Consider the following 27795-nt stretch of genomic DNA (forward strand, 5'->3'; position numbering starts at 1 on the left):
ACTTTGCAGAGTTCAGGCTCATTCTGCTCGAGCAGAGGAGTGGGCCAAAATCAACCAGACAAAATTCGCTGGAAGTAAATGCACAGCACTGTGGCCAAGGAAAGGGAAACACAGCTCACAGATGCAGAAGGGGGACTACCAGCTCAGGCAGCCGTTCTGCCCAGCAGCATCTGGAGAGGCAGAGACCATGCGTTCTGCATGAAGAAGCTGCACGATTGTGTTGTGTAGTAAGCGTGCTGGCAGCTGGAATAAGTGCCATGCCTAAGGAAAAAGAGGGTCTTCATCTGCTTTGTTGAGTGCCCGGGGCCTGGGCCTCAGCTGGCCTGGGGAGCTGCACTGCAAAAAGGATGGAGACGTGGCACAGGGATGTAGAGGAATTGCAGAGTGAAGCTTTAGAGACAGTGTCTCATAGGGCAGGGTGGAAAGTGAGGAATTTCACCAGGGCAGTGGTGAATATAGAGGAAATTAATCAGGGATAGAGTAACGGTAGCTGGTGATGTACATGGTGTTATGCGAAGAAGGGATGCCCAGAGATGCCCTGATCTAAGCTGCCCGAAGAAAGCGAACCTCCTGGAAGCTCCTCGTAGCTCTATGGGAAGGAAGCACCGGGGAGAGCGAGGACTCCCCGGCAGCTGTGCCGGCCGGCACCGCCAGAGAGCAGCAGCCGCCAAGGGCAGCGGGGCCCCCGGCATCCCGCACCTCCCCGGGCATCCCGCACCGCCCCGGGCATCCCGCACCGCCCCGGGCATCCCGCACCGCCCCGGGCATCCCGCACCGCCCCGGGCATCCCGCACCGCCCCGGGCATCCCGCACCGCTCCCGGCATCCCGCACCGCCCCCGGCATCCCGCACCGCCCCCGGCATCCCGCACCGCCCCACTCACCCACGCAGGCCATGCGGGTCATGTCCAGCTGGAAGCCGTCGAAGCAGTCACAGGTGTAGCCCTCCCGGACGCGCACGCAGCGCCCGTTCTCGCAGCCGTTGAGGATCCCGCACTCTTCAGCCTGCAGCCCCTCGAAGCCCTCGTAGAGGCCTGTGGGGCGGCCAAGGTGGTGTCAGAGGAGGGCGACTCTGCACCCCGCCGCTGAGGGGACATCGGGCACGCGGCGCGATGGTGCTGGCAGGGCCAGGACAGACTCAGAGCAGCCAAGAGAAGAGCTTGCTCCGAGCCCAGAGCACCCTGGTCGGGGTGGGAGCTGCCAGGCAGTCCCCACGGACACAGGCTGGGTGGGAAGGCACCTCTCTGTGTCTCCCAGTACTCACCAGTTTGGCTGGGCAGGTAACGGGGGGGGGACCGTCCTGGGCCATGGTGGAGAGGGCTGCCACGAAACTCGCCGCTGGGTTCCCTCCGAGGGAAACCAGCATCAGGGTTTCCATACTCAGACTCCAGGTAGTTGTAGTAGGGGCCTATATCTGGGCTGGGAAGGCCATAGTGGGGGTCTTCCAAGCCCGGTCCATACTCATACCTAGGTCTTTCTCGGAGCTCAGCCCCTCTCTCACTGTCTTCACCGGCCCCATTACACAGGAAAGCAAAATCAGCTGCAAGCGGTGAGAGAAAAGGAAGGGTCAGAGCAGCCTGGCTTGAGAGACGTAGGTCTGCTGCTGCTGGAGAGCGTGAATCCACACTGGGCCAGCAGAGCCAGGCCTGTGTTCAATGCCCCCAAAGCTGCAGCTCTACAGTTTGCTGACAGGACCTCGTCTTTGAGAAGACCAGCAAGTCCTTGAGCTGCCAGAACTCCAGTTCCCAGTGTGTTCCAACCCTGGACTGCCACCACCTCCCCTCCCCTAAGCTAATCAGGAGCAGTGGGATGCACAGAGCAACTGTTCCCCTCAAACACCTTGGACTCATCGCGAACCAGTTTCAGGTGCATCCTACCCACTGGTGCAGCTCAGCCCTGGAGAGGCTGGGGTTCACCCACTCCTTGGGCTGGTTTCAGCAATGCAGACAACACGAGGAGCCCTCGCTGCAGCTGTACGCAGCCAACCCTGCACAACATGGTCAGCAGCAGCTCAGCCCAGCCCGTTCCCACTCCTGCCAGGGGATGCTTGCCCACGCCACTCTGCTCACCGGAGGACCTGTGTGGGCAGAGCGCGCAGTTCTGGCCCCAGGCTTCGCCGAGCCGGCAGCAGCACTCGGTGTACGTGGTCTGCTCGCCGTGTAGCAGGTCTTGGCAGATGTAGTCAGCTACAGTCTGCCAGCAGACGTCCAGGTGGATTTCGTACTCCTCCAAGGCATCTGTGAGCGACACAAGCAAAGGATATCAGGAAAATCATCCTGAAGAGTGCTGCCCCACCTTGTTGTGACAGGGACAACAGTGCAGCCCAGCTCCTGCACCCCCTGCCCTGGCTGCACACTGTGCTGGTGCTGGCACACCCCAGCCTGACACAAAGCCCTCACCCACTGCTCCCTCCCAGGGGACCCCGCCACAGGCTCAGGTGTGCTGTGGCGGGGGCTCAGGCTCACCTGCCCTGCTGGAGAGGTTCACACACCGGTTGCCGGTGGCATCCAGCACGAGCGGGAGGCTGCAGAAGCAGTGGTAGGAGCCATCCGTGTTCAGACACTCGCCGTTGATGCAGTACACTTCATTCTGGCACTCGTCCTGGTCTGCCCATGCACAAGGACAGAGCAACGTTTCAGGCTGGCAGATGTGCGCAACGTGACCCTTTCCCTGCCCAAACACCCTTGGGTGCTCCTGCCACCTCCTCTCTCATTCCCCAGGAGTGTCCCGGGAAGCCTGTTGCCCAGACCTAGCCCTGTAGCGTGGGCAGCAGGGACACCTCTGGGTGCAGGAGCACAGCTGTCCCTCCATTCACAGTGGGGTGCTGGTCTTTGAGGCCATCTTACCAACACACTCAAGCTTGCTGGAGTCATAGTAGTAGCCTGTACGGCAGAAGCACTTGTAGCCCGGCACCGTGTTCAAACACTGTCCATTGCGGCAGAACTCAGAGCCAAATATCTCACACTCGTCCATGTCTGAAAGAGGGATGGAGGGAGGGAGAGAGCATCTCAGGGAGCAGAGCCATGGAAGCAAAGTGGGCTGGGTGCTGTTCCTGCAGAAAGCCAACACGGCACCTTGGCCTGGATCACTGGTAGGTCCCTGACCGAGCCCCCTGCCTCTCTCACCAGCCCTAAGCCTGGGAGCAGAGCAGGAAGCACCCACAGGCAGAGCAAGAGGAGGAATGACAGGGAACAGGATATTTTCACAAATAAAAAATTCATGTGTGCTTCTGGAAGGTCAACAACACAACCCCCTGGAGGTGAAGTGCCGAAGACTGAGCCAGCTGGCCACTGGGAGATCCTATCAACTAGGAGGGTTGTGTCTTACTGGACAGACCCCATCCCAGGTTCAAAATGGGCGTGGGAGATTTGCACCAAAAAAGAATCACTGCTAGTAGTAAGGCAGGACTGGAGGAAGGGGCACTTCCAGCTTGGTGATACTGGCAATCTGGGATTTCTCTGGATGGAGGAAAGCAGCTGCAGGATGTTAGCATCCCACAACCGCAGCCCTGGGGCGATATTTCTGTGGATGCTTCTCCACGCAGGACTTTGCACAGTTCCCTCCCTCTTGCCCCTGGAAGAAATGAGAGAAAATGGTGCTAGTACCTGTGAAAGAGACTTTTCCTGAGAGTGGGTCTTCCTGGGGAACATAGCCCTTCCCAAGAGGACAGATCTCCTGGTACTCCACTGGCCAGGAGGCAAATGCCAAGGTGAGATGGGAAGAAAAGAAACAGCTCGTTAGTGCAGCCAAGGCGGAGCTCGTGGGCAGAGCACTGGCCTTGCCTGGTGTGGTGGGGGCCGCAGTCCTACCTGTGCCTGGGATGGGGCAGGGGTAAGTCTCACAGTTGTCACCCCAGGCTGCCCCCACAGTACAGCAGCATTCCTCCTTGGTGATGTTCTTGGCCAGGACACTGTCACACAGGCGAACGTCGCTGATGCGGTAGTAACATTGCTTGCGCTCTGCGCTGTCAGAGAGGTGGGCTGCGCGTGTCTCGGAGCCCTCTAGAAGACAGCAGAGCAGGGGTGGAATGGGGATGCTGGCACCCCAACACAGCATCCCACGCCTGGGAGGTCCCAGAGCACACCCATCACCGGCAGCATGGCCTTCCCAGCTGCCCACTTTCAGGCTCCTCAGCTCTCCCCAGACGAAAGTTGCCCGTGCCTGCGTGGGCTCATGCAGCCCTGGCAGCCCCTCAGTTTTATCTCACTCCTGCTCTGGCTGCCACCCATGCTTTGGTCCTAGCTACATACTCACCCATGGCTGCTCGTGGCTGGCACCGTCCTGCCTCTGTGTCATACTCCTCGTGGTCGCTGGGGCAGAGGCACAGGAAGGATCCCTCCACGTTCTCGCAAAGCGCAGTCCCACACACGGCGACCATCAGCTCGCACTCATTCACATCTGCAAAGCAAGGGGCAGTGGTGGGCAGCAGGAGCCTTGCCTCCACATGGGTAGCCTGCGCGTGGTCTGCAGCATGGGATCACCCTTCAGCGGGGAGATGGAAGCTGCTAAGGACAAGCAGAGAGCTGTGTTCACACCATGGCTCAACACAAGTCTGGCAAGAGCTTCCTGCCCTGCTCTCAGTGGATACAAGGAGCCTGAACTCCAGCTTGCAGTGAGTCACTGGATCACAGGATCATCCAGGTCTGGAGGACCACTGGAGGTCTCTGGTCCAACCTCCTGCTCAAAGCAGGGTCAGGTATGGAATCCGACCAGGCTGCTCAGGGGTTTGTCCTATTTGGTCTTTAAAACCTCCAAGGATGGCAACTGCACAGCCATCTTGGGCATCCATCTGTTCCACTGCCTGCCTGTCTTCACAGTGAATACGTTTTTCCTTACATTACACCCTGCCTGCTCTCTCCAGGCACCCATTACAGTACCTCTCTAGCACCTTCAATGCCTCCAGCCCCCAAGCACCTCCTTTCTACCTGCAGAAAGAAGGGCTCCATATTCACTGAGAGCCGCTCACTTTTTTGTAAAGCCCTGCTCCTTTGCAGTCCTAAGGACCTGCTGTGCTAAGGGGAGGGGGTTTGCCTCCATGAGCTGCCCTGTTCATGTCTGGGATTCTCCATGCATGAATGCAGTCCCCATCCATGCTCCAGGAGGCATCACGCAGCAGGGACACCAGCCTGGCATCCACCGATAGCTCTCCCACACTGACTGGTAGAGTGATCACAGGAGACTCACCAACACAGTAGTGCCCGGAGGGCGAGCTCTCATAGCCACGGTCGCAGAGGCAGCGGAAGGAGCCGTCTGAGTTCTCGCAAAAGCCATGGCCCCCACACAACGTCTCGTTGGCGCACTCATCTATGTCTGCAGCAGAATGGAGAGCAGGAATTGCCCCAGACCCCACCTCTCCCAATTGACCTCACCTGCCCAGGCCTTTCTGCTCTGATGCCAACACCTGGGGTTGGGGCAGGCATTCCCTTGATGTGAGAGACTGGGTCTGGCTGCCCCACTCGCTCCCCTGCTATGAGTGTGGTCCTTCAACATCCAGAGCTGCAAAGAGGCCATGTGGGTGGACAGGAGCAGGGTGGGAATGGGAAATGGATGGGAAGCAAGGGAGGTGGCTGGCAGGGGTGACTGAGAGTAGCATAGGACCCTGCAGAGGTGTAAAGGGACACAGAGCCTACAGGCTTACATTGGCAGGGGATACAAGAGTGTAACTGAAGTGTGTGGGGCACGTGCAGACAGATCTTGGGTGATACCCTCCTGCCCTGTTCTTACTGACCTGGTCCTTCTCCAGCTGCTATAGTGCCAGGGAGTAATCCGTGCTTTGGCCCAGCCCAGTGGGGTTGGACAGTCACAAGTGGGTCCTCTGCCTACAGAGGGCAAGTTTACAGCCCTGCTGGCTGCATCCCATTCCCCTCCTACTGCTGCACAGGAGGGATTTCCCTGGAGCAGCTGCATGCCCCCAGCCCGCAGGCCAGGAGCAACTCCATATGCTAAGTCTGAGTCCTGACGCAGGCTAGAGCCCAGTAGCTGGCAGCAGCTCCTCGCTCCTGCAGCCTTCCCTGAGCTGGGGGAGCCTCAAAAACTGCAGACACCCCTTTAATCTTTCTTCTTTGCTGGAGCCTGAACTCCAAACCCAGACTCCCCAGCCTAGCACACAGTGCTACCAGCAGCCTTTCTGCTCACCCAGCCCTGCCAGGCAGGTGACTGGCACAGGCAGCAGCCCCAGCAAGCACAGCTTACAGGGAGCTGTGGTCCAGCTCCAAGCTTGGAATAGCTGTAACCTGCCGAGGACTCTTCACGAGCGGAAAGCAGCACAATGTGGTGTCTGTTCCAGATGCCAGGAAGAGAGAAGTCTAGACACAAGCAAGTAACTCAGCCAAGAAAACAAACTCTCAGCATTATCTGCCTCTCCACCAGCCGCACATTTCCTCCTCCTCCTCCTTCTCCCCCCCCATCCCTGGCAGAGACATCCCACAGCCACCCTGTCCCTGCCAGGAGGAGGGGCAGGGACACCCGGGGCTGTACTCACCAATGCAGTCACCCAAGGGGGTCCAGTGGAAGCCGGGCTGGCAGCCCATGATACAGCGGTAGGAGCCCAGGCTGTTCTGGCACCGCCACGTGCCACAGATAGCATCCCCATATTCTTTACACTCATCCACATCTGCAGGGAGGAGGGCAAGGCAATGAAGATCGGCAGTGTAGCAGCTGATGCTCACTGTAGCAGCTGGGTCAAGTTCAGCTGGGCAGAGGCCCTGAGCCTGAGCCATTGCTAGTGCTCCTTACAAGTCACTAGCAACTTTGGGTGCTGGGAGCAGAAATGCCCTCCCCCCTGTCCTGGCCGTATCCATCCCCCCAGATCTCGGGGGGCTGATCTCCCCAATGATGAGCTCTTACCCACGCAGTCATCAGTTTCCTGGGAGTGTTTGAACCCATTTTCACACAGACACCGATAGGAGCCTTCTGTGTTCAGGCACTGGCCTTGCGAGCACCGGGACTTGTCTGTGCATTCATCCACATCTGCAAAATAAGGCCAAAATCGTCAACCTGGATCTCACAGCAGAGGAGGGAACAGAGGGACAGAGGGCAGGACCCAAGGTATATCCCCGCCGTCTTCCAGCTCACCTTGGCAGCTGACTCCACCAGCTGCGTTGGAGAAGCCAGGAGCACAAATGCAGAAGTAGGATCCATGACTGTTGAGACACTCACCATTTGGGCTGCAGACCTCGCTGTTAAGGCACTCATTCACGTCTGCAGAAGGAGCAGAGTCAGGGCCATGCACCCAGCCCTGGGAGACATCCTTCACCAAAGCCACAGGGATTCCCTCTCTCCAGTCTCTTACAGGCAGCCCTCACAGGGCTCCTGGACCCTGTTTTTCTCACCATGGAGGCAGAGATCTTCCCTGTCCACGGTGATCCTGCATTTGGCTACAGCCTTATGGCTATGCCATGCATGGTGACCGCCTGCAATGGCAGTGGCATCCTCCATGCTAAGAAAAAAGGGGGATCCATAGGGAGGCTGTACGTCCTGGACCCACAGGGCTGCAGGGACGGGGTTCGTACCTTGGCACATGGTGCCGTTGATAAGCTCGAAGCCAGCCTGGCAGTGGCACTTGTAGGAGCCCAGGGTGTTCCTGCACTCTCCCCCTAGGCATTGAACAGCAGGGTCCTCACACTCATCCATATCTGCCAAGCAGAAGGGCACAGCACAGAGTGAGGCTCTTGCCGCTACCGGAGAAGACCCCCACCATCAGAGAACATCCCCACCCAGAAAAGCCATCACCCAGCTGTTGGCCTGCAAGGTGGGTTTGAGCTGCCCTCCCAGACTATCCTGTCACAGTGAGATGAGGGCAGAGACTCTCTGCTACTGGGGTGTGAGGAGTCAGCCTAGGCCCTTCACTCCCCTCCATCATAGGGACCAGGATAAACTGGATCCCAGCACCGTGTCAGTGGTGCCCAGTGACAGGACCAGAGGCAATGGGCACAAACTGAAACACAGGCGGTCCCGTTTGAACATCAGGAATCGCATTTTTACTGTGAGGGTGACTGAGCACTGGCACAGGTTGCCCAAAAGAGGTTGTGAAGTCTCCCTCCTTGGAGATATTCAAAAGCCGTCTGGACATGGTCCTGGGCAACCAGCTCTAGGTGGCCCTGCTTGGGCAGGGGTGTTGGACAAGATGATCTCCAGAGGTCCATTCCAACCTCAACCGTTCTGTGATTCTGTGAACGCAGGGGTACTGCTAACTCCAGTGTCTACCTCCAGCAGAGCTCTGCACTGGGTACCGCAACCACCAAGAGGCCAGTGCAGAGACGGCTGCTGACAAACCCTCTCTTCAGCCAACTGCACAAGAGCAAACATCAGGAAAGTCACCCAGCACCAGCGGTACCTTCTGCAGCTCTGCTTTCCTACCTGCCAGACTTGCCTACGATGTCCTTCTCCTGGCAAAGCTGGCTGGGGGTCTACATCAGCTCTTACCCAGCTGCAGAGCTCCCCACAGTCTCTCTCCCACCCAACTGCCCCCAGGCCCTGGCCAGAGCCTGCTGGAACTCCGAGGATTTTGCTCACAGCAGATGAGAGAGGGGTACCTTCCCTCTAACAGAGGGCTGCAGGATGCCAGCAGACGGCTGTTGCCTGCAGGCCCGTGAAATAGGAGGAAACATTGGAGGACGCTGCTAATCAGAAGGATGGGCTGGTGTGCAGGCAGCAGAGGACATCCTAGTGGAGAAGGTTCTGCTCTACTCCCCTGCCAGGAGCTAAAGCCCTGAGAATGACGGTTCCTGCGGACTGAGCAAGCTATAGGCATCAACAAGCATTGCCCCCCTTGTGCCTCAGGGCAGGATTCCAAGCTGTTCAGTCTCAAAGGGTTGCAAGTAGCAATATTCTTGAATCCCTCTGGAGATGAACCATAACCTAGTTTATTTATCACAAAACTATCACAAAACCCTTATCCTTTTTTTTTTAAATATGAAACCCAGATCCACAGACAAGGCCATCAGCCAAGGCAGGGAACAACGTGCCATCCTGCCGTCAGGTCAGTGTGACCCAAACAGTATCGAACCCTGATAAGGTGCCCTTGTGACACAGCTTGGCCAAGGTGGCTGAGGAAGGGCTCATGTGAATCCCTGGGAAAGGGGGAGGGAGATGGAAAGGATCAAACCATGGTTCTTTCCCCGCATCCAAAAATCAGATGGAAAATAAGCTCATTTCACACTGGCTTTCTCAGTCACCAAAACAGAGGAGAACAGAGGGAGGAAGACCTCCCTCTCCTCCCCCGTTGGAGGCCCCCATGCAGGGGGGTCTTCTGAGAGTCACATCAAAGGCAAGTTCTTCTGTTTGCCAGCTATATGCAGGCTGCAGAGCCCTGCAGTGCTCCAGAAATTCACAGCACACAGCCAATCTTTAAACAAATATCTTTGCCAGCTCTGCTGTCTCCCCTTACCCCAAACAGAGAATTTGCATCCAGCCATCTCAAGCCCGGGATGTCTCCTGGGGACAGCCACCAGGGAGGGAGTTCCCCTGCCTGCACTGGGGCAGTTGGGCTGTCAGGCTGGGACAGAACACCCTCGTGTCTCAGCAACGCAACCGACGCAGATCGACGCTGGTGTTAACTCTCTGCCGTGCATACCTGGCACAGCAGAGCCCTTGAGCTAAGCTTTCCTTTTAAACATGTCCGAGTCACCTTAGAGGTTGGGGAAAAATGATGAAACCTGGGTGCCTACAGTCGTTCCACTGGCTGTGGACTCAAGGTTTCTCCCTCTGTTGAGGACCTACATTTGGGGCACACAGTTCTGAACTGAACCACACACAGCTCCTCTCTCCCCATGTTTCCAGGCCTCCTGTATTCCTCTGGCCTTTGTCAGCTTTCCCCAGGTCATCATTAGTCCTGGAGTCTCGTCAATGAGTCCTTCCCCCCCGTCCCTTTTCTACATGAGGAAGATCACTTCCCTGATGCTCTAGGTGGCATCTGCTTGCAGCCCCCCATGCTCTCTGCTGATCACAGAGCTAAAGAGCTGGAGAAGGATTCTGACGCTAAAGAAGTCCCCAGGCCCCACCAATAACCCAGAAACGTCTCTTCCCTCATTCCCTCCAGCACCCGCTCCTCTGTCCCTGGGAAAGGGATACCTTCACACGTGCTGCCATCTCTGGAGACGGTGTAGCCAGCATCACAAGCCATGCAGGAGTAGGAGCCTTCGGTGTTGAGGCAGAGTCCAGAGGGACACGCAGCCTGGGCCGTGCACTCATTGATGTCTGCATAAGCACACAAGGCAGAGCGGGATGAATGGGAAGGATGTGGGGTAACCGTGAAGGGGGGCAGGTGTGTTGAGAGAACCAGCCAACATGGTGGCCAGGACTCAGGCAGAGCCAAGCGCTCAGGAAGAGCTTAGGGAAACCTCTGGACTGGGTGTGTGACACCGCAGATGGTCTGGACCCACAGCTCCCCTGTACCTTGGCAACTCTTTCCGTCAGGTGCCACCTCGTAGCCCCGGTGGCAGGAGCAGCGGAAGGAGCCATCCAGGTTGACACACCGTCCATGAGCACAAGTCCCCTCCACAAGGCATTCGTCGACATCTGTGTGACACAGCAAAGGGCAACATGGCACGGGAGGGTGCTCAAGGCCATCCCTGCCACCCACGCCCCCGGGTGCTGTGCCCTGGCCATGCAGGCTGGCTGCCTGCGGGAGAGGGGCGCTGCCTGTGCCCCTGCTCCTTTTGAGGCTTGCAGGGAGCACTGCCACGAGGAGTGAGGGTGCTTCCCAGGGACAGCCCAAGCTCCTCACCAATACATCTCCCATTCCTGGGCCGGTAGCCATCTCCACAGCTGACACACTTGTAGGATCCCAGCGTATTGACACACTTCCCGCTGCGGCAAGGGCTGGGATCCACACACTCGTTGACATCTGCCAAGAAACACACTCCTTTCAGGCTCCCAAACGTGAAGAGTGCAGCCTTCTTCAGGATGTCTCCTCCAGCTGGATCCTCAGAATCTCCCCCTCCAGGGGACAGCAATGACCAAGAGAAGGTAAGACGAGTTTGCCAGGGCTTGGGCAACACTTCTTATAGTTCCACTTATCAGTTAGGATCCTACACCCACATCTAAGGGCTGACACAATCCGGCAGCGAAACTCACTGCTGCAGGATGTTGCCAAGGCCAGGAATGTGCATAGACAGAGACAGGGATCAGAGAAGATCTCTGCAGGGCTGTTTCATCAGGGACTTTCATAACTATGATTAGGATGCAGCCTCCAGCTCAGGAAGTCCTTAAGGCAAGTGCTTTCCGGAGGCCGTGGGGGGGGAGCAGCATTCTGTGCATGCCCTGTTTCCATACTGCTTCCTAAAATAGTTTCCCACTCTCTGCTGGGGATGAGCTACTGAGAAAGGGGGATCTTTGATCGGGCACATTGTAAGTTCACAAGGTTGAATGGCCCAGGTCATGCCATGTGAATGGGATGCTGTGGGGGCAGGTGGCCTGGGTCTCTGCAGCCTGCTGTCCCTGCGATCCACTTGCCAGCATGATGGGCTGGGGATAGAGTCAAGGCAGCATGAAAATGGACGGGCATCTCCTCCCAGAATGGGAAGCTGTCACAGTCATGGGACATCTCCCTGGGGAGGTGGGAGAGGGTCTTGGGAGAACTCCCCTCTCTCTGCCCAGGAAAGGTTGTCCCTCCTGCAGGCAGAGGAGAGGACATGCCATCCTCAGGGAGGGCACAGGGCAGACAACCGTGGGGGTCCTTCCAGGAGGAGACATGGAGCAGTGAGGAAAGAAGGTGTTCAGCCCTGCACAGGGTGTGTTGGAGGGGCAGGGGAAGAGGGAGCAGCAAGCTTCACCTTCACACTGTCCTCTGGGGCCCATGGCAAAGCCTTCCTTGCACTCGCAGCGGTAGGAGCCAGGGGTGTTGATGCACCGCTGTCCTCGGCAGGTAGAAGGCTGCTCACATTCATCTCGATCTGGCAACAGATAGAGAGACAGTCCTGAAGTCTTCCCCCTCCAGCGTCATGCCGTGAAGCAGTGATCAGGGCTGGCAACATGGGCTCCTGCCCAGCTCACCATGGGCAAGGTTCTGCCCCTCAGCGAGCAAGAGGGGGTGATCCCCATGGATCAGGCTGTCCATGGGCAGGTCTGCAGGGAAGGAGGGTGTACAGGTGTATGTGTGTGTGTGCAGGTGCGTGTGCACTGTGTGCATGAGCACATGTGTGTGTGCACGTGCATGAGAGGGCAAGAGGCTGGGGAGACCCTGGGGAGGTGACAGCCCTGTGCCAGGTGGACACCACTTACCCTCACAGCTCTGCTTGCCCTCCGAGACAGCCAGGATGTACCCAGAGTAGCAGAGGCATAAATATGAGCCCACGTTGTTGATGCAGCGACCTTTTCCAGCACAAGGATCTTTCAGGCACTCATCGTCATCTGTGCCCAGGCAAGGAAGGAAGACAGGCAGTCACCACCCGCAGCTGCCTGCCAGCCCCCTGCCAGCCCCGTGGCGCAGCAGGTGGGCAGGGGCTCAGCAGAGCTGCCAGAGAACCTTCTCCCAGGAGCCTGAAGGACCAAATGGTCCACTGAGGCCCGGAAGGCAGAGGAGATGCCAACTACCGATGCAGTGAAGTCGGCTGGGGTTCAACGTGTAGCCGGAGTGGCACAAGCAGCTGTATCCTTCTGGGGTGAGCACGCAAGTGCCGGCTCCGCAGGAGAGGGGTGAAGAGGCGCAGCCGCTGACCCCTGGGAGGAGAGAACATGGGTTTGGGGGCAGCACCAAAACGGTGCACAAGGTCTAGTGTCTGCCTTCTGTCCCCAGCACCACGCCAGGGAGGCTGCTTTTCCCTTCCTGGAGAGCAATGCTGAGCCTGCTCCTCCACGTCTTCAGGCAGCCTGCACCCACAGGGCTGCAGGGAGGACGGGGCAGACCCTGCCACCTCCTCCAGCCTGAGCCTAGCTGGGAAGCCCCTGGCCCCTGCGTGGCTCGGCTGAGCCCCAGCCCCACAAAAGGGTGGTGAGGAAGCCTCCTCCAAGGTGTGGGGCTGGCAGTAGAGCCAGGCACCTGTGAGGGGGCTCCTTTTAGGGTGACAGCAGGGGTCCACCACCCACCGCCCTGCTAAGTGGGGTGCAGGCAGCAGTGGGTAGGCAGCAGGGCACTGCACACCCCTCGGCACTGAGCTGGCCAGAGGTAGGGGGGGGGTCAGCCCAACCCCAAACAAAAGACTATTGAGGAAGAGACATTCCTTAGCAAGGTACCTCGGCCAGGCCTGCTCCCCAAGGTGCTCCAGCCCCCGGCGGAGGGCAGGGGCCACGCTCCCAGACACTTAAGCAACCCTGGAACAACAGGGCCCTTGTTTCCAGCACAGTAAACAAGCCGCCCTGGGAGCCACATGCCTCCCCTTGCGCTCCCCCTTCCCGATGAGTCAGCTCCGCTGCGGGGGGGGGGGGAACGGGGCCAAAGCCACCGGAGCGGGCGCGTGATCCCCCTCGCCTGGCAGCCACTGCTGCTGGGCAAGTGAGCTGCAGGCAGGGAAGGACCCGGAAAGCCAAACGCTGCTCCCCGCGTGTGGGATCGCCCTCGTGCCTCCCCACGGCCAGGCGACTTTCCCTGGCTGGCAGCAGCCGGGACCAGGCTGGGATAACACCCCAGGGTGGTGGGGTGGGGACTTGTATTTGGAAAATCAGTGGGGGCGTGTGGGAAGACAAGCGGGCTGGGGAAGGGGGAGAGCCCCTGGAAAGAGCTTAGGGCGTAATATCCCCATAGTCCCAGGCAGAGAGAGGAGAGAAATCCCTGAGAGCGGTGGAGACACACCTGAGCTCTGTGCTGGCATCTCTGTTGGAGCAGCAGCATCCCAGGTGGTGGTGGGGCCAGACTGGGGAGGACCACGCCAGGACTGCTCTTCCTCTGTTAAGGAAGAAGAGAGATGAGATCCAGCCCCTGATCCCAGCTAGAGGTGCCTGCCCAGAGTTTACCTGCGCTGGGTGTCCCCACCACCGCAGTCCTGAGAAAGCACATGGGAAGGGGCCACAGGGTGGCTGCAGCGACCTCATCATCTTGTGATTCAACACAGCCTCCTCCACCTTTCTGGAGATCCACCACCTCCCCGCATCCCTACAGCCCCACATCAGCCACCCCAGTGTGGTGGGGTGTCCCCCGTGCCACCCCACAGCCAGCCCAGCCAGGAGCCCGTCCTGCCCAGCGCTAGGGCTGCCTCCTCCATCCTCGCTGCCCCCTCCTCTTCCCCATGATGTCCCTGCCCTCCCGCCAGCCAGGCGCTCACCTCTGCGCGTGGCAGGCTCTGCGGTGGTATCAGCAGCGCCCTGAGGGACAGAAACAGGACTGCCTCTATCCATGTGCATGTAGCTGGGATGCAGCATCCCCAAGACATTTTCCCACCCACCTCCTGGCTCCTCTTGCTCCCCAAGGCACTGTCCTGGGAGCAGAAGCTGCCACGGCTGGGTACATCTGGCAGGGCCACTCTGTCCTGACCACATCATCCTGAGCAAAACACAGCTCCTGGCTGTGCCCGGGGGGCTGCCTGCAGAGGGGCCATGCCAGCACGCCGTGCAGGTGAGACCCAGGGCACGGCTACTGGGCAGGAGGCATCTCCACAAGGTGGCCAGGAAGGGCACAGTAAATCCTGCCCCAGTCACTGGCAGCTTTGGAGGGCTGAGGGCAGCCACCACTTTGACCTGACTCAAGAGTGCTACCCACTAGAAGGGTGCTTGGTGCTAGACACTCTTTCTCAGCATCCCCTCCTGGCAAACCTATGGCTGCCAAAGGAGATGCTGGATCACAACTTGGGTCTCTGCTCCAAGGATCTTTCCTCAGTGGATGAAGAAAACAGGCAGTTGAGCAACATGAGTCCCAGACTAGCTCTGCTTCAAATTTGGAAGCTTTGGTTCAAATTTCTGCCCCGTCTTGAGATTTCTCAAGTGCGCTTGGCCAAGTCACTTCATGTCTATGAAGCAGTGATGATGGCATTGCTGCCCCTCTCTCAGAGGGGCTGCAAGTACATTCTGAGGGCTGGGCTACTATAGCAAGGGGGCACAGAGATGCTCAGGTGAGGTATAGCCAAACCTCTACTGACAGCAGGGATCAAGAGACACATTTTTCAGGTGAGATTCATAATAAAGAAACCCAGTCCTTGGAAAGCCTGGCAGCACATCAGCCGCCAGGCTGCTCCCATCAGACAGGGTGCATTCACACAGCCAGTGTCGGAGACACCCACCCTGACTGCTCCACTAGAGTTTCTGCTGCAACCACACCAGCATGGGGAGACCTGCCTGTAAGCTCAGCTTGATCACAACCCCGGGCTCTGTGAGAGGAGCGCTCCCCAAGCTGACTGCAGCAGTTCCCCTTCCCCTGCTGCCCATCAGCCCTACAGCCAGGCCAGGCTGAGAGCAGGGAGTGAGCACCCACTCCTCAGCCAGCTGCACCCTCAGCCTCAGGTGCTACCCCAGCCCCGGTGAACACCAGCTGGAGACAACTCTGACCATGAACTAGTGTAGCAGAGCCCTCAGCTCTTGTTGGTTTGAGCTCATGGCCTCTTAGCATGGACTGAGTGGGCACACGGCACAGTCCTTCAGCCATGGCAGCTCAGCCAGGCTGATAGGGTTTGCAGTTCGTATGCTGTTCCCTCCAACTGGAGATACTTTGTCGCTTCAGTGCTCTCTCTGACCACATTTCACACCTCCCATCACCTATTTGTATGACATCCCACTTCCCACCCATCGAGCTACCATGGATGCACCCAGGTGTCACAAGACAAACCTTACTCACCTGCGCAGCAGGAGAAATGTCATCTGGAAAGTAAAACAGTGCATGGTGAGTAGAGACGAGGCAGGTAGGCATCCTCCTCAAACCTTGGCTGCCCTAACTTCACCCCACCTCTAAGACACTGCTGCTCAGTCCCTCACGCTCCTTCATAAGAGCTTGTTCCCAAAGCCAACGCGCCCAGATTCCTTTCCTGGCACTGCACAGACCCCAGGAGCTTCTGCTCCAGCAGGTGCTGGCACAAGTAGTTGGTCACACTTCCCTCCAGCTGGGCTGGCCAAAAGCCCAAGGTCTGCAGTGCCGGGGCTGCCACGCAGACCTGAGGTCCCAGTGGCAGCAGCCTGGCCAGCCAGCACCAACTGCAAGGACGCGGTTGCAGGAGCCTGAAACACTCAAATTCTTCTCCAAAGGCTTGAAGACGTGGTGTCTCATGCCCCAGGAACAAGAGTAGGGCTGAAGAACACCTTGTGTATTCATACAGATGTAGAAAGCCCTTATCAACCAGAAGTCCATCCATGGGGGCATGGCAGGACCTGGAAATTTGCCCACCCTTGCTAGGGGCCCAGATGGAGCATCCTGAAGCGGTAGACCCCACACTACCCTCTCCTGCTGAGATGCCAGGGTGGGGGAATGCTTCCAGGATGCTCCCACGCAGGCTGTCCTGCAGTTGCTGTCTCCTTGCTGCCCAGTCCAATGACCAGTTGCTGCTCTCCCCGTGCTCTTCCAAGCTGAAGGGCAGCTCTTCTGCCTCTGCCTTCCTCATCGACAGGCGGATATCAGAGCTGGAGTAGGTGTAGCCATGTCCTGCTGGGCAAATCTCCTTGAAAGCTTCTGCAAGGGAAAATCAAATCAAAGCTTTAGAGGGCAGAGGTTGGAAGGAAGAGACTGATGCAGGTGTCACCTGGCTTACCGCACCCAGATGTGATGGTGGGACAAGTGGAAGAAAGGAGTGAAGATGGACAGGCATGTAGGCGAACGCAGATATCAGTTTCACCCATCCTATCATTTTCTGGAGATTTCTAAGGGTTAAATCTTATAGAAACACATCTGGGCTGCAGTGGGTGGATGCTTTGAGCAGAAGGAATCTGCTTACAGGGCAGGGTGGGTTTTAGCAGGCACTGGATGGTACTCCCACACGCGATAAACTAAATCTCTCCCCTGGGTCAGTACTGCTAGGAAGAGATCATGCCGCAGGAAGGTCCGAGCTGAGCGAGGCAGCAGATAAACCAAATCCCTGGTACCTCAGCACTGAGTGCTTTACACACCACTCAAGATGCTCTGCACAAACCATCTGAAGATTTTTCCCAGCCCTGAGGATTTCAGTGCTTTCCCTTCCATGCTACCTCATGCTGAGATATGCCAAACATCCTCACCTGGCTTTCATCCCAGCAGAAGGCGTATGAGAGACAAAAGGGTTGTCAAGCGAAGCCAGGCACAGACATGGCTGTGCTTTCCCTCTGGTATAGAGTGATTTCCATCAGGGATTTCTCTGTCTTCCCAGTATTACCCAGGTCTGCTTCCTGGGCTGCTATACCCATCTCACAGGCCAGCATTTGCACTGCTCAGCTCTGGATCATCCTGCATCCATCTGCTTGACAGCAAGTTCCGACAAGCCCAAACCCCAGTCCAACCAGATCAGGCGAAGCTGAAGTGGGCACATCTCACCTGAGCCGGGCAGGGGACACTCCTCGCAGTTCTTCCCCCAGCCCTTGCCGACACGGCTGCAGCAGCAGATCTGCTGGGTGATGTGGTGGGAGAGGGGGAAGGAGCACACACCTCCAGCTGCTGAGCGGTAACACAGCCCCTGCTCCATTGACACCGCTTTGTCCGCTGAAACACAACAGCAGGGTCAGTGCTGGAGGCCAAGTTCCATCCTCTCCAAAGAGGGAACGGGGACACTCGGTCTCTCCCCATCTGGCCTTTCTCTGTCTGTGACCCCTGTCCTGTCCCGAGGGCTGCCCCATCCTCTCCCCAGAACACCCCTGGGCTCCAGCCATCAGGCCATGCCCCCAGCAGAGCCAGCCCCAAGCCAATCCATCTCCTGTGGGAGCTCTTGCAACCCAGGAGGCTGCATCCTCTGATGCTGCTCCACAGGCACATCCCCTCCAGCTCCGCAGTGGCCATGAGATGTCCATGGAGAAGAAGGGGACCCATCCTGCACACAAGCGTGGGACAGCACGTGGGGTCCTGCTCAGGCCCCTTCCCAAACTGAGGGGTTCCCTGGAGCACTTACAGATGCAATGGCTACGGGACGGGTCCAGCATGGTGCCAGGCTTACAGGTGCAGCGGAAGCTGCCACGGGTGTTCACACACTCGGCATCTTTGCACAGGCCCTGCATCAAGCACTCATTGATATCTGTGGACAGAAGAGAGCCTGGTGAGATGTGAGGAAGCTGAGGGTGATCTGAGCCCCCTACCTAGTGCCTCCCATGCAGGTGCTGCAGACCAAGGTGGTCTCAGCCAGGCTGGTGTTCAAAGCAGCTTCCGCACCAAGCAGTGTGGCGGGGACCTCCACAGTGACAGCAGTTTCACATCTGTGATGCAGAGCTTGATTGCTGCAGCTGCAGGGATGGCTTGTGAATGACTGCTCTGCTTTGTGATCCTCATGGAAAACAGATGTGGCCCCTATGATGAGCCACCCCGACAGCATCACTCTTACAGCCATCACGGTTGTTGTTTGCAGGTCCTGTCCTTTCACCCAGTCCCTGGTACTTCTTCTATGGGGCTGTCATCCATGGAGGATCCTTGCTGAGACACTCAGTGCCAGCTTGCAGGGAGGGCGGTGACGGATGCTCCTGGAGGTGGAGGGATGGTGGGCCAGGCTGTGGCTCACCGCTTTAGTGTCATCTTCTAGCAACAGGTTGAGCGAGCGGGAAGTTGCCAAGCTCAAGCCCTGCCTCAGGCTCTGCTCTGCCCCTGACGGAGCACACATCAGATACAGCCTTCAGGAAGCGAGCTGGGCTTATCCCAGGGAAACTCTGCCAGGCTCACCCATCTGGCCTGTGGTAAAGCCTTTCCTACAGCACCACGTAGGAACAATGAGCTAAGCTGGAGAAGACAGAAACTGGCAAAAGTTCATAGGGGGAGCTTTCCTGGTGGTGAGCGAGGAGGAAGCCCTCCTCATGGATTGATGTAGCTTTGTATCTTCACTAAAGAGCCTGGCCTAGAAAGGTCAGTGTGCTGATGAATGTGCAGTGTCAGGAGGCACCAGCAGTGCAGGAAGAGCTGGATGGAAGCACAGAGTGGCAGGAGAGGAATGAACCTCAGTACCACCCTGGGACAAATCACAGAAATGTATACTACAAGAGGTGGGAACAGGCAGTGAGAGGCACTGGGCACACTCACTGCTCACAGGGCAGCTGCAAGCTGCCAAGACCAAGAAATGCCAACACGATGCTAGGCAGCACATGCCAGACACTTTCCAAAGACACAAGGCAATCCCAATGCTAGCGTACGAGGCCCTAGTAAGACCTCAGGTGCCCTGACAGCACCCAGTGGTGCCCTAGAGACTGTCTCAAGATGGAAGGAGTGAAGAGGCAGGCTTCTGAGACACTTGGAAGAATGGAAATACTCGAAGAGCCTGACTGAGAGCAGCTAGGATCAGGAATGGCTTTCCCAGCAGTATCTTATTCTTCAGAGCTGAAGCATCAATGCTTGGCGGTGTCATAGAGCCAGCTATGACAGCTGGAGTTCAGACTTCGTGACCCGAGAGGTCCTCCCCAGTCCTGTGCTCGTAAACTCCCCCTGCTCACCCCACCAGCTGCCCCACAGATAGACGGTTGAGGCACACAGAAGCCATCAAGACCAGGTCATGATGTTCAGCCAGTTGGAAGTACCAACGCTATTGGGATGTGCAGCAGGCTGGGGAGGAGTAGGATTTGGCTGCGCAATGTTTCCTGCTCCGTACCAAGCACAGGTCAGAGTTCATGAGAGCAGCCAGTGGCCACCCCGAAATGTGCTGGGAACCCCCCTCAGAGAAGAGGTCTGGGCTCTCTGGAGGAGCCTCGGGGCTCATCGCTGTCACTCCCCGGCATGGTCAGAGCACTATGTCATTCCAACACACCAACTGGAGGAATTGTTTGGCCTTCGCATAAGCAAAGGGATTGAAGGGATTAGAGTAACGAAAACACAAAACAAACAAGCACCAAGGGCTGTGTTTTATGAGCTTAATTTAAAACAGGGCTATGTCCCAGACTCAGTCCAACCCCTTCTATTCACTGGCAGCAGAGGACCCCCCCGCAGTGGAAATCCCCGTGGGGAACAGAAGCAGGCAGGTGTGCTTGGGGCCACATGCTCCTACCCCCTGCAGCACGCCAGGGATGGGGCTAGCCCACAAGAAAAAGCCTCAGGGACCACAAACCAAGATCCATACGCTGTCTCAGCTGCTTTTTCCCACCCCACACAAGCCTGCCGGTGCTCCTCAGAAACAGACGTGCTGGGTCAGGCAGCCCGTGGTGGAAAGCTGCAGGCTGGTTTTCCCTGGTGTTTAGTGAGCAGAAAGGACCCGAGTCAGCAATAGACACCAAGGATATATGGACACCCAGCTGCCTTGTGTGTGTCCTGCGCAGTGACCACTGTGCACGCACACCTCCCTGCCACTAAGCCTCCAAGACAACCCTTGCCTCATGTCTAGCAACCACTTTATCACTTCCAGTGCCATCTTTCCTGCTGGTCCCAGCAGTACCGGGAGGTTCCGTGGCTGGATCTGCCAGTCTGCTCTGACTCATTGCAGCCTTGTTCCTTGTCAATGGGATGCAGCAAGGAAAGGAAAGTACATCTTGCAGAGATGAGCCATTTATTCCCCTGCTGAAAGGCAGCAGACAACCCCTTCTGTCCATACAGAAGAGAGGAAAGTGGGCTTCTGCCAGGGCCCTCCTCCCATCACTCACCCATGCTTTGACAACAGCCTGCAAAGCCAGAGCTCAGCTCCTTTCCAGCTCAGTTCTTTTCCTACAGCCAATGGCCTCAGGAACCATCAGCCCTGCTCCAGCCCCTTGGCTCCCCTCCTACCTGGGCTGGCAAGAGAAGACCTCATGTAGCCTCTCCCACAGTCTATCAGCCAGATTTCTCACTCTGGACCCTGAAGTGAGGTGCTGGGCTTCCTGACACACATCCCGCTGTGACAGCAGAGCTGGGAAAAGCACCCTGAGGCAGCAGAGCGTCTGCAGAACAGCACTTCTCCAGCCCAGCTTAAGAAGGAGCACGCAGAAGCACAATTCTCCGCTTCGTGCTTTTTCCTGTGCAAAAACATCTTCCTAGCCAATTCCATGTTGCCATCTCCCTCTGCTCCTCTGAGCCTCTCCCTGCTCCAGAGGGGACACAAATCCAGAGCAAGCACTGCAGGTCTCTGCTTGCTGACATGAGTCCCTCCAGCTGCTCTGCTCCTCTGACTCCTATTCGATGTCTCGGGGTAGCTCCTCATACCCATAGCGCTGTCTGTGGCCACTTAAGGGATGAGATCTGAGCACCAAGAGAATAGAAGCCATTGCATTGTTGAAAGTTCTCCCTCAGGACAGTGTGGGGAGGTTGAATCATTAATTAAGTAAGCATGGTGGAAAGTCCCAAGCTAAAAGAGATGAGTCACTGGATTGCCAGCCCTGGATTTGCATGGACGGGGCCCAGGCTCCCTGCTGCATCTTCGAGATGACACCTCTCAGCTTATCATGAATCATGAGGAGGGAACCATAAAATTCCACTTCAGCCAGAGCACGGAAAAACACAAGCACTGTGGGTCCAAGACATGCCAAATAAACATGAACCGGAGAGAAAAGTGGAGAGTTGGTACCTTCCTCATATGGAGCTGAGGGACTGCGGGAGTAAGCGATGGATAGACCCCAGTAGCGTGGGGCAGACAGGGCAGCCTGTCAGCACTGACAAGTGGCACACTCAGAACAGAAGGAATCACTCTTATGGCACCTTCCCACTTGTAACTGAACAAGCTGACAACCTTCCCAAATGTTTTCAGGCAACAGAATTTCTGTTGCTTCAGACTATGGGAGAAGCGTTTTTGCGCTGACACTTAGCAGAGCAGCAGCACAGGTCCTGACTGGGTCAGTAGGGCTACACAGGTGAGTTTTCTTGTGCTGATGCAACCATCTGCTTACTATGCTTATGAGCTGAGTCATGTAGTCCATGTTACCTGTTTTTTTTTTCATTCTTTGTGAAAACACAGAGATTTTTATAAGTTGTGTTCTTTGCAGATCTACGTCAGGGAGCAGGATAATTGTACTTAGCTTGTGTAGATAACTACAACTCTGAGAGTGGATGTGGGAGGGGGAGAGAGATATGAAAGCAGCATCCTTACCTTGGCAGTGGCTCCGGTTCAGCCTCTTATATCCTTGGGGACACTCCACCTGCCCGTTCTCAATCACAGGGTGTGCTGGGAAGAAAGAAAAGAGTGTGGGACATCAGCAGTAGAACAAGCCACCAGCATCCTGTCTTGTCTCTGCCCTTCTTGCAGAGGGGAAAGGGTCCCCAGGTCTGCCTTGGATGGGTCTCCAATGACTCCCAGGGAAGAGGGAAAGGTGGGAGCAGCCACATTTCCCAAGCAGTGTCTTCTGCTGCTTGGCAGGTACCAACATGGTGACCCAGAGGTGCTGCCTGCACTTCATGTCTACCGCTATGTCACCTGCTCCCAGGCCAGCTTGGATAGCCAAGTGGCACGTGACAAGGGGGATCAGAGTGAAAGGAATGACAGAGGTCCTTGACAAGATGCTGCAATAACAGCCCAGGGCCTGTTTATCATGTTCCCCTGTTTTTTACTGCATGTGATTTCCTGCCCTGATCACTCTCATCAAAGAGAATTTCAAATTGGTGCTTAAAATAGTTTTGTGGGTTTCAAAATGCCCTATAACCTGCACAATTAGACCTCTTCAAATTTTTTAAAAGCAAGTATAATGTCACCCATAAATTCCAAGGAGGTCAAATCTAGGCATCGTATTTTGGAGCAAGGGAAAAGGAATCCAGGAGGTGACAGGCTGGGAAGTGAGTAAGCATGGGGTGGGGTAGAAAGAAGGATGCTTTGCCTAGGGATGGGATTTTCCCAGGGTGGGGTTTCTTTTTTATTTTCTGGACTGTACACTTGGGGAACGAGAAGTGCATGTATCAGCGAAGTGACTGTCCAGCTGTATTCCCACCACTTGAATTCCTCCTGCCTGGCATCAGTAGCTCACACCCTGGTGTCATACATGGAAAGCCCTCCATGGCAATAGCCACACTGGGGATCTGGCAGATTCCCAATGCATTGCAGCGTTCGAGAACCAGGGACAAACTGAGACCATCCTTGTGGCAGGAGATGGTCAGAAAGAGTCTGCAGAGGTTAAGAACTCAAACAGCACGCTGGGGATAGAAAACAGGCATGTCTGTTACTCTTTGTCCTGGACACTTGGACTCCATAATGCAGTTTAAAGCCATTCTAAGACACGTCTTGAAAGGCAAGAGACCAGCCTCCTAGGATAAAGGCACTTGGGAAATAAAAGACAGGAGAACAAGTTGTTCACCAGCCTGTACCAGGGAGGAGAACAGGAAGCCTGACTTCCCCAGGCACATTAAATGAAGCTACAAGGTTTTCCAGGTACAGAGAGATCCTTAGTGGCTGGACGAATGACTGAGACAAAAAAATCTGTTCACCGTCTTCAACAGTTCGGTTATGAATTGTAAGCAGAAGGTGCTTACAAGTATCTGGGTGTTAGGGGTAAGGGTGTTGCTGGTGATACTGGGAATTGCTGGGTACATTTCCAGCCTTCTGGGAAGGAAGAAAAACCTCTGGCTCATGGGCTTCAGGCTTAGTGCCCCAGTGGGATTCCAGGTCTTCTTAGACCGTGGTCTGTGGGCTCGGGGCTGCCGACAGGCATTAGCTGTGCTTGGAAGCGTCTTCAGTCTCAGCACGATATGGTAACAGACACTCAAATGAAGCAGCATCGTTATGTGTGAGCCCTCCGATGGGGAGCCAAGCTTGCCAGAGATCAAACAGCGACGATATGTGTCAGAGCCCCACTCCCTCTGTGAAAAGCCTTTGTGGAGAAACAGATCCTGGAGCATCCCTCTGCCAGATGCTGCTGAGGAGAGGGCAGAGCAGAAAATACCACTGATGGGGGGTGAGTAAGCAGGTCTCGTGCCACTTCAGCACTCACATGACTCCAGCCTGCAGAAACCTGCAGCTCCTTACTGCAGCAAATCACTCGTGAGGCTGCGGACAAACGCCTGCATTTTGCAAAGAAACACGTGTTTCCCGGAAAGAATAACTGTAATGTAACGTGAGCAGATCTCTCTGTACCAAGGGGAACCAAGACGGTGTCTGAAGTCCTGGATGGAGGCTGCTCTCTTTTTGCCAGGACCTGGCCTCGAGGGAAGACAGCATGTGGCTGCAGGAGGATGTAAGCTATTAACTCTCAGCTTTGTACTTGGTTACTTGAGGAGAGGACCATTTCCTTCCATGAGCTCTAATATTGCTGAACTACAGCAAAGATGGCCAAAACCCTTGAAAAGCCAGGCTAGGACACCTGACTTTCCTGCAAAGGAGATCAGCATCCACCCCTCTCCCATGCAGCTGGTAGGAGTGGGAGACCAGCTTTGGAGGCTATTCCTCTGGAAACTAGCAAAGGGAAAAAGCCAATCTGATGATCGAAGAGGGCAGAAATCTGTCAGCATCCACAGCCAGAGGGGTCCCAGCCTCCTGGTTCTGTCTGTCTGTGCACAGTCTCTCCAGGAAGGGGTTCTCCCAGAGCCTGCAGCTGGGCATAGAGCAGCTGAGCTACACGTGTCAGGCAGAAGGATTTCAGGCTTGCTGAAGGCAGGAAGCTCTGGCTCCTGATTCAAGGGTGTGATTTCAGAGCCTCGCCTCCTGGGCACTTCAGCCCCAAGGGTGCTGTGCCGAAGCAGTGTGCTCACCAGGTATCTGCACACTAGCAGCCCCCCTCGGCTCTCCTCATTGCTCCCTCCAGTTCTGCTTCATCCCATCCCCAGTGCTGCTTTCCGCAAGCTCCTCAGGCAGCAGGGGTCCCCACTGGGATGGGGCTCACACAAAGGAGCAGTAAGATCACAGCCCCAGAAAGGTGAGCACAAAGCACATGGCCCAGGACTCCCACCAGCACCTCTGCCCCAGCCAGAGCAATACTTGAGCACAGCAGAATCAAAAGGATAATGAATGCACAGAAATCAGGCAGAAGGATTTTGCAGCCTAGCAGGATGATCTTTAAGCAGCTACACTAGTTTTCCATCACTTCCTAGGAGAAGGGGCTTTACCCAAGGGTCCTGGCTCCCCAAAAACTGTCTGAAGATGAGACGAAGAAGCTCAAGCTGATGGTGAAGTGAAAAGAAACGACTTCTAGTGGTGGTAGCCACAAGGGCCTGAACACAAGGGCGAGCCAAGGTTTGTAGGATAAGATAATACATTGCATTAGGCCAGCCAATATCACTCTGTTAAAAGGGGAAGAGGCAAGGCTGCGGTCAGATGAGAAGTGAGGAAATGCTCGGCTGCCGAAAGCTAGCCTGTTTCTTTCAGCTCTTTCCATTTGTCACGCAAAGGCCATTATCCCTCTGAGACACCTTTGCTGAACTCCTTTGCCACTTTCAGGACTCACAGACATTTCTGGAGGCTTTGGATGAGCTCCACAGAAGAACCTCCACCCTGGCTGGACCCCAGGCATCTCCCCGTGCCCGCAGTGGGCACAAAGCGTGCGTTCAGGTGGGTGGCTGCTCTGCCTCTGCTTGCCCTGGGTTTGCCAGCACGTGGGAGGTGAAAGGAGGCAGAGTGCCTGGTCTCGTGGCATCTGTAGTGGTGGGGGTGGTGGACCCAGTCAAACCTCAGCCTGTTTAGTATGATCAGCCTCCACTGCAGAGAGGACCTCCGCTGCCGAACTCACTGGAAGAAAACCAGAACAGCTCAGACCCCACAGCAGCCTCCAGAGACAAAACACATTGGAGATGCCACACCAAGAAGTAGGCAGGGCTGTGGGGATAAGCTGTTCCCAGGCAGAATAGACAAGAGGGAAAGGACACAAATGCTTCAGTCCAGATCTTTCATGACTGCTCTCCTCTCCTCTGGGTGGTATGTGGCAGGCAGGTTCCAGCAAGCCTTTTTCCAGTGCCCCAACAAAGGCTGTGGTAGCCGGGGTGGGGAGGGCATGCACCCGTGCTGATGTGCCATATGAAACTAAGCCCTCTGCTTCAAGGTGAAAAGGGTGCTCGAAGGAAAAAGACTCTGGTAATTACTGTCGGGCCTTGGGGTCATTTTGACAGAGGGAACCTCATTCTGTCCCACAGTGGCTTCCAGCTGGGACAAGATACCACCACACCTAAAAACTCCCTCACTTTTGCAACACTGTGCTGCTGCGTGCCTAGACCGCAGCGCTGCACATGAGTGATGGGCAAAACAAGCACTCTACAGAACAAGGAGGTCCTGAAAATGCAGCACTTCCCCAAGTCAAGCATTGCTCTCTGTGGTACTGCCACAACCTTGCAGAGGGTTCAGTTACTTTCCCCACCCCCAGCCCTTCTTTACCGTCCTGGACTGACTCCCTGTGGCACACGGTGTAGTGGCGGCAGAACCAGCCCCCTCCATAACCTCCTTCCCATATTTCCAGGGTTTTTTTTCCCCTGTATCCTCCCCAATCCAATCGCAACAAGAGCAGACCAGGGGGTTGATTTTCAAGGGGCTTCCTGTGGCTGTTCCGATGCCTGCAGGCACGGCGCACGGCTTGAGGAGCCGCTCGGTGTTTCTGATGACGAGGGCTCCATGGGTGAGCTGCCACCCCTCTCACGGTGGGAGGTCTGTTTGGGGAGTGCTGCGGCCGCCAAGCCAGACATTACGAGATCCAACTTTCCAGTGAAATTCAGACTTTTCTCTAGGACAAAAAACTTGAAAAAACACGGGGAGTGGGAATAAAAACAAAACAATAGCCTTCAAAGACTTGTTTCTTAATGCAGTTAAAACCCATAGGCAGGATGAGAGAAAGCAGCCCAGGAAGATCTGCAGCGAGCACAGACGGTGGGTGTGCAGCCCAGCCCACGCTCAGGCTGCAGTCAGCCTGAAATAAGGGACAGGGGGCACTGACAAACCAGGGCCTGGAAGATGCAGGTTTGCTGCTGCACCCAGAAATTTCCCCAAACCCACATAGTAAGGTGAAACTTGTAGCTCCTGGGCAGTACTGGAGGTGGTGTCCATCACCAGTATGGGCTTCTCCTGGAGCACTGCTGGTCGCAGATGGTGTGTGATCTCAGGGACAGGGAGGAGGTGGAGGAGGAGGGCTATGACCTCCTCTGGGTAAACTCTCTGCTACCAGTTTCCTTTATCCCCATGGGCCTCAGGGGGGCCAAGGCTTCAGGGAAACCAGTGCCCAAATCCACACTTGCCCTGGGGTCTGTGTCGACCTGCAGCTTGGGTCTTGTTGGGTTTAGTTTCCACAGACTATCTCTTGAACTTACTCCAGCATGTTCCTCTTCACAGACAACTGTATACCCCAAATAGTATCTGATCTGGCAGGTAAGCAGGAGTAGCTCTGCTCAGCAGTATGCCTGCTACTAGTTGCACATCCTGAGCTTGCCACAGGACAGGACATTCCTTCTGCACAGCTACCTCGCCATCACTGCTGAAATACCCTGCCGGTCCTTGAGCTTCCTCCCAGCCATGTCCAAGTGTCTTTACTTCAGCTGCTTCCTCAGCCTCCAATTGCCTTTTCCTACTATCAGTCTTCTCCAGGTTTTACCTTCCGGCTCCCATATGCTCCTACCTCTCTGTTCTAGCCTCTCAGTAAGTGCTCCACTGCATTCTCGGAGTACTAAAGGTGCAGGAGGGTCATTGGATGTCTCCACCTGATTTATCCTATCTTGCAGTGCAGCACATTTCGTCCAGCCGTCTCTGTCTGGAGCTGAAGGACTGCAGCCACACAACAGCATACAGGTGTCCTGCCACTGTCCAGGGCCCTGTCTCTGGGTCATCTCTCTGTGATTTGGTGACAGCCTTCACCCCAACAGCTCACAGAGCAAGCTCTCAGCTCTCCCCTTCTCCCGGAGCTGTCTCTGACATATCGTAGCGTCCCATCTTCAGCTCTCACATCAGCATCAGCAAACTCCCAATGACTTCTGCTGTACCCTGCTCAAACAC

At 56.2% G+C, this 27795-nt stretch overlaps 1 protein-coding gene across 1 annotated transcript in view; it reads right to left on the minus strand.

Moving 5' to 3' along the window:
• Positions 1 to 27795, minus strand: part of LTBP2 (latent transforming growth factor beta binding protein 2) — a 73869-nt gene that overhangs the window by 3366 nt on the left and 42708 nt on the right. The window contains 26 exon segments of the mRNA XM_040601794.1: positions 883 to 1032; positions 1263 to 1538; positions 2068 to 2235; positions 2464 to 2604; positions 2845 to 2973; positions 3604 to 3684; positions 3808 to 3999; positions 4253 to 4396; positions 5183 to 5308; positions 6480 to 6611; positions 6845 to 6967; positions 7073 to 7198; positions 7510 to 7632; positions 10070 to 10195; positions 10394 to 10516; positions 10725 to 10844; positions 11773 to 11892; positions 12221 to 12349; positions 12533 to 12658; positions 13728 to 13820; positions 14197 to 14236; positions 15699 to 15721; positions 16293 to 16523; positions 17358 to 17522; positions 17926 to 18048; positions 21997 to 22071. Coding sequence (XP_040457728.1) covers positions 883 to 1032; positions 1263 to 1538; positions 2068 to 2235; positions 2464 to 2604; positions 2845 to 2973; positions 3604 to 3684; positions 3808 to 3999; positions 4253 to 4396; positions 5183 to 5308; positions 6480 to 6611; positions 6845 to 6967; positions 7073 to 7198; positions 7510 to 7632; positions 10070 to 10195; positions 10394 to 10516; positions 10725 to 10844; positions 11773 to 11892; positions 12221 to 12349; positions 12533 to 12658; positions 13728 to 13820; positions 14197 to 14236; positions 15699 to 15721; positions 16293 to 16523; positions 17358 to 17522; positions 17926 to 18048; positions 21997 to 22071 — 3405 coding nt within the window.

The sequence above is a fragment of the Falco naumanni genome, chromosome 7 (genome assembly GCF_017639655.2).
Source record: "Falco naumanni isolate bFalNau1 chromosome 7, bFalNau1.pat, whole genome shotgun sequence".
Classification (NCBI taxonomy): domain Eukaryota; kingdom Metazoa; phylum Chordata; class Aves; order Falconiformes; family Falconidae; genus Falco; species Falco naumanni.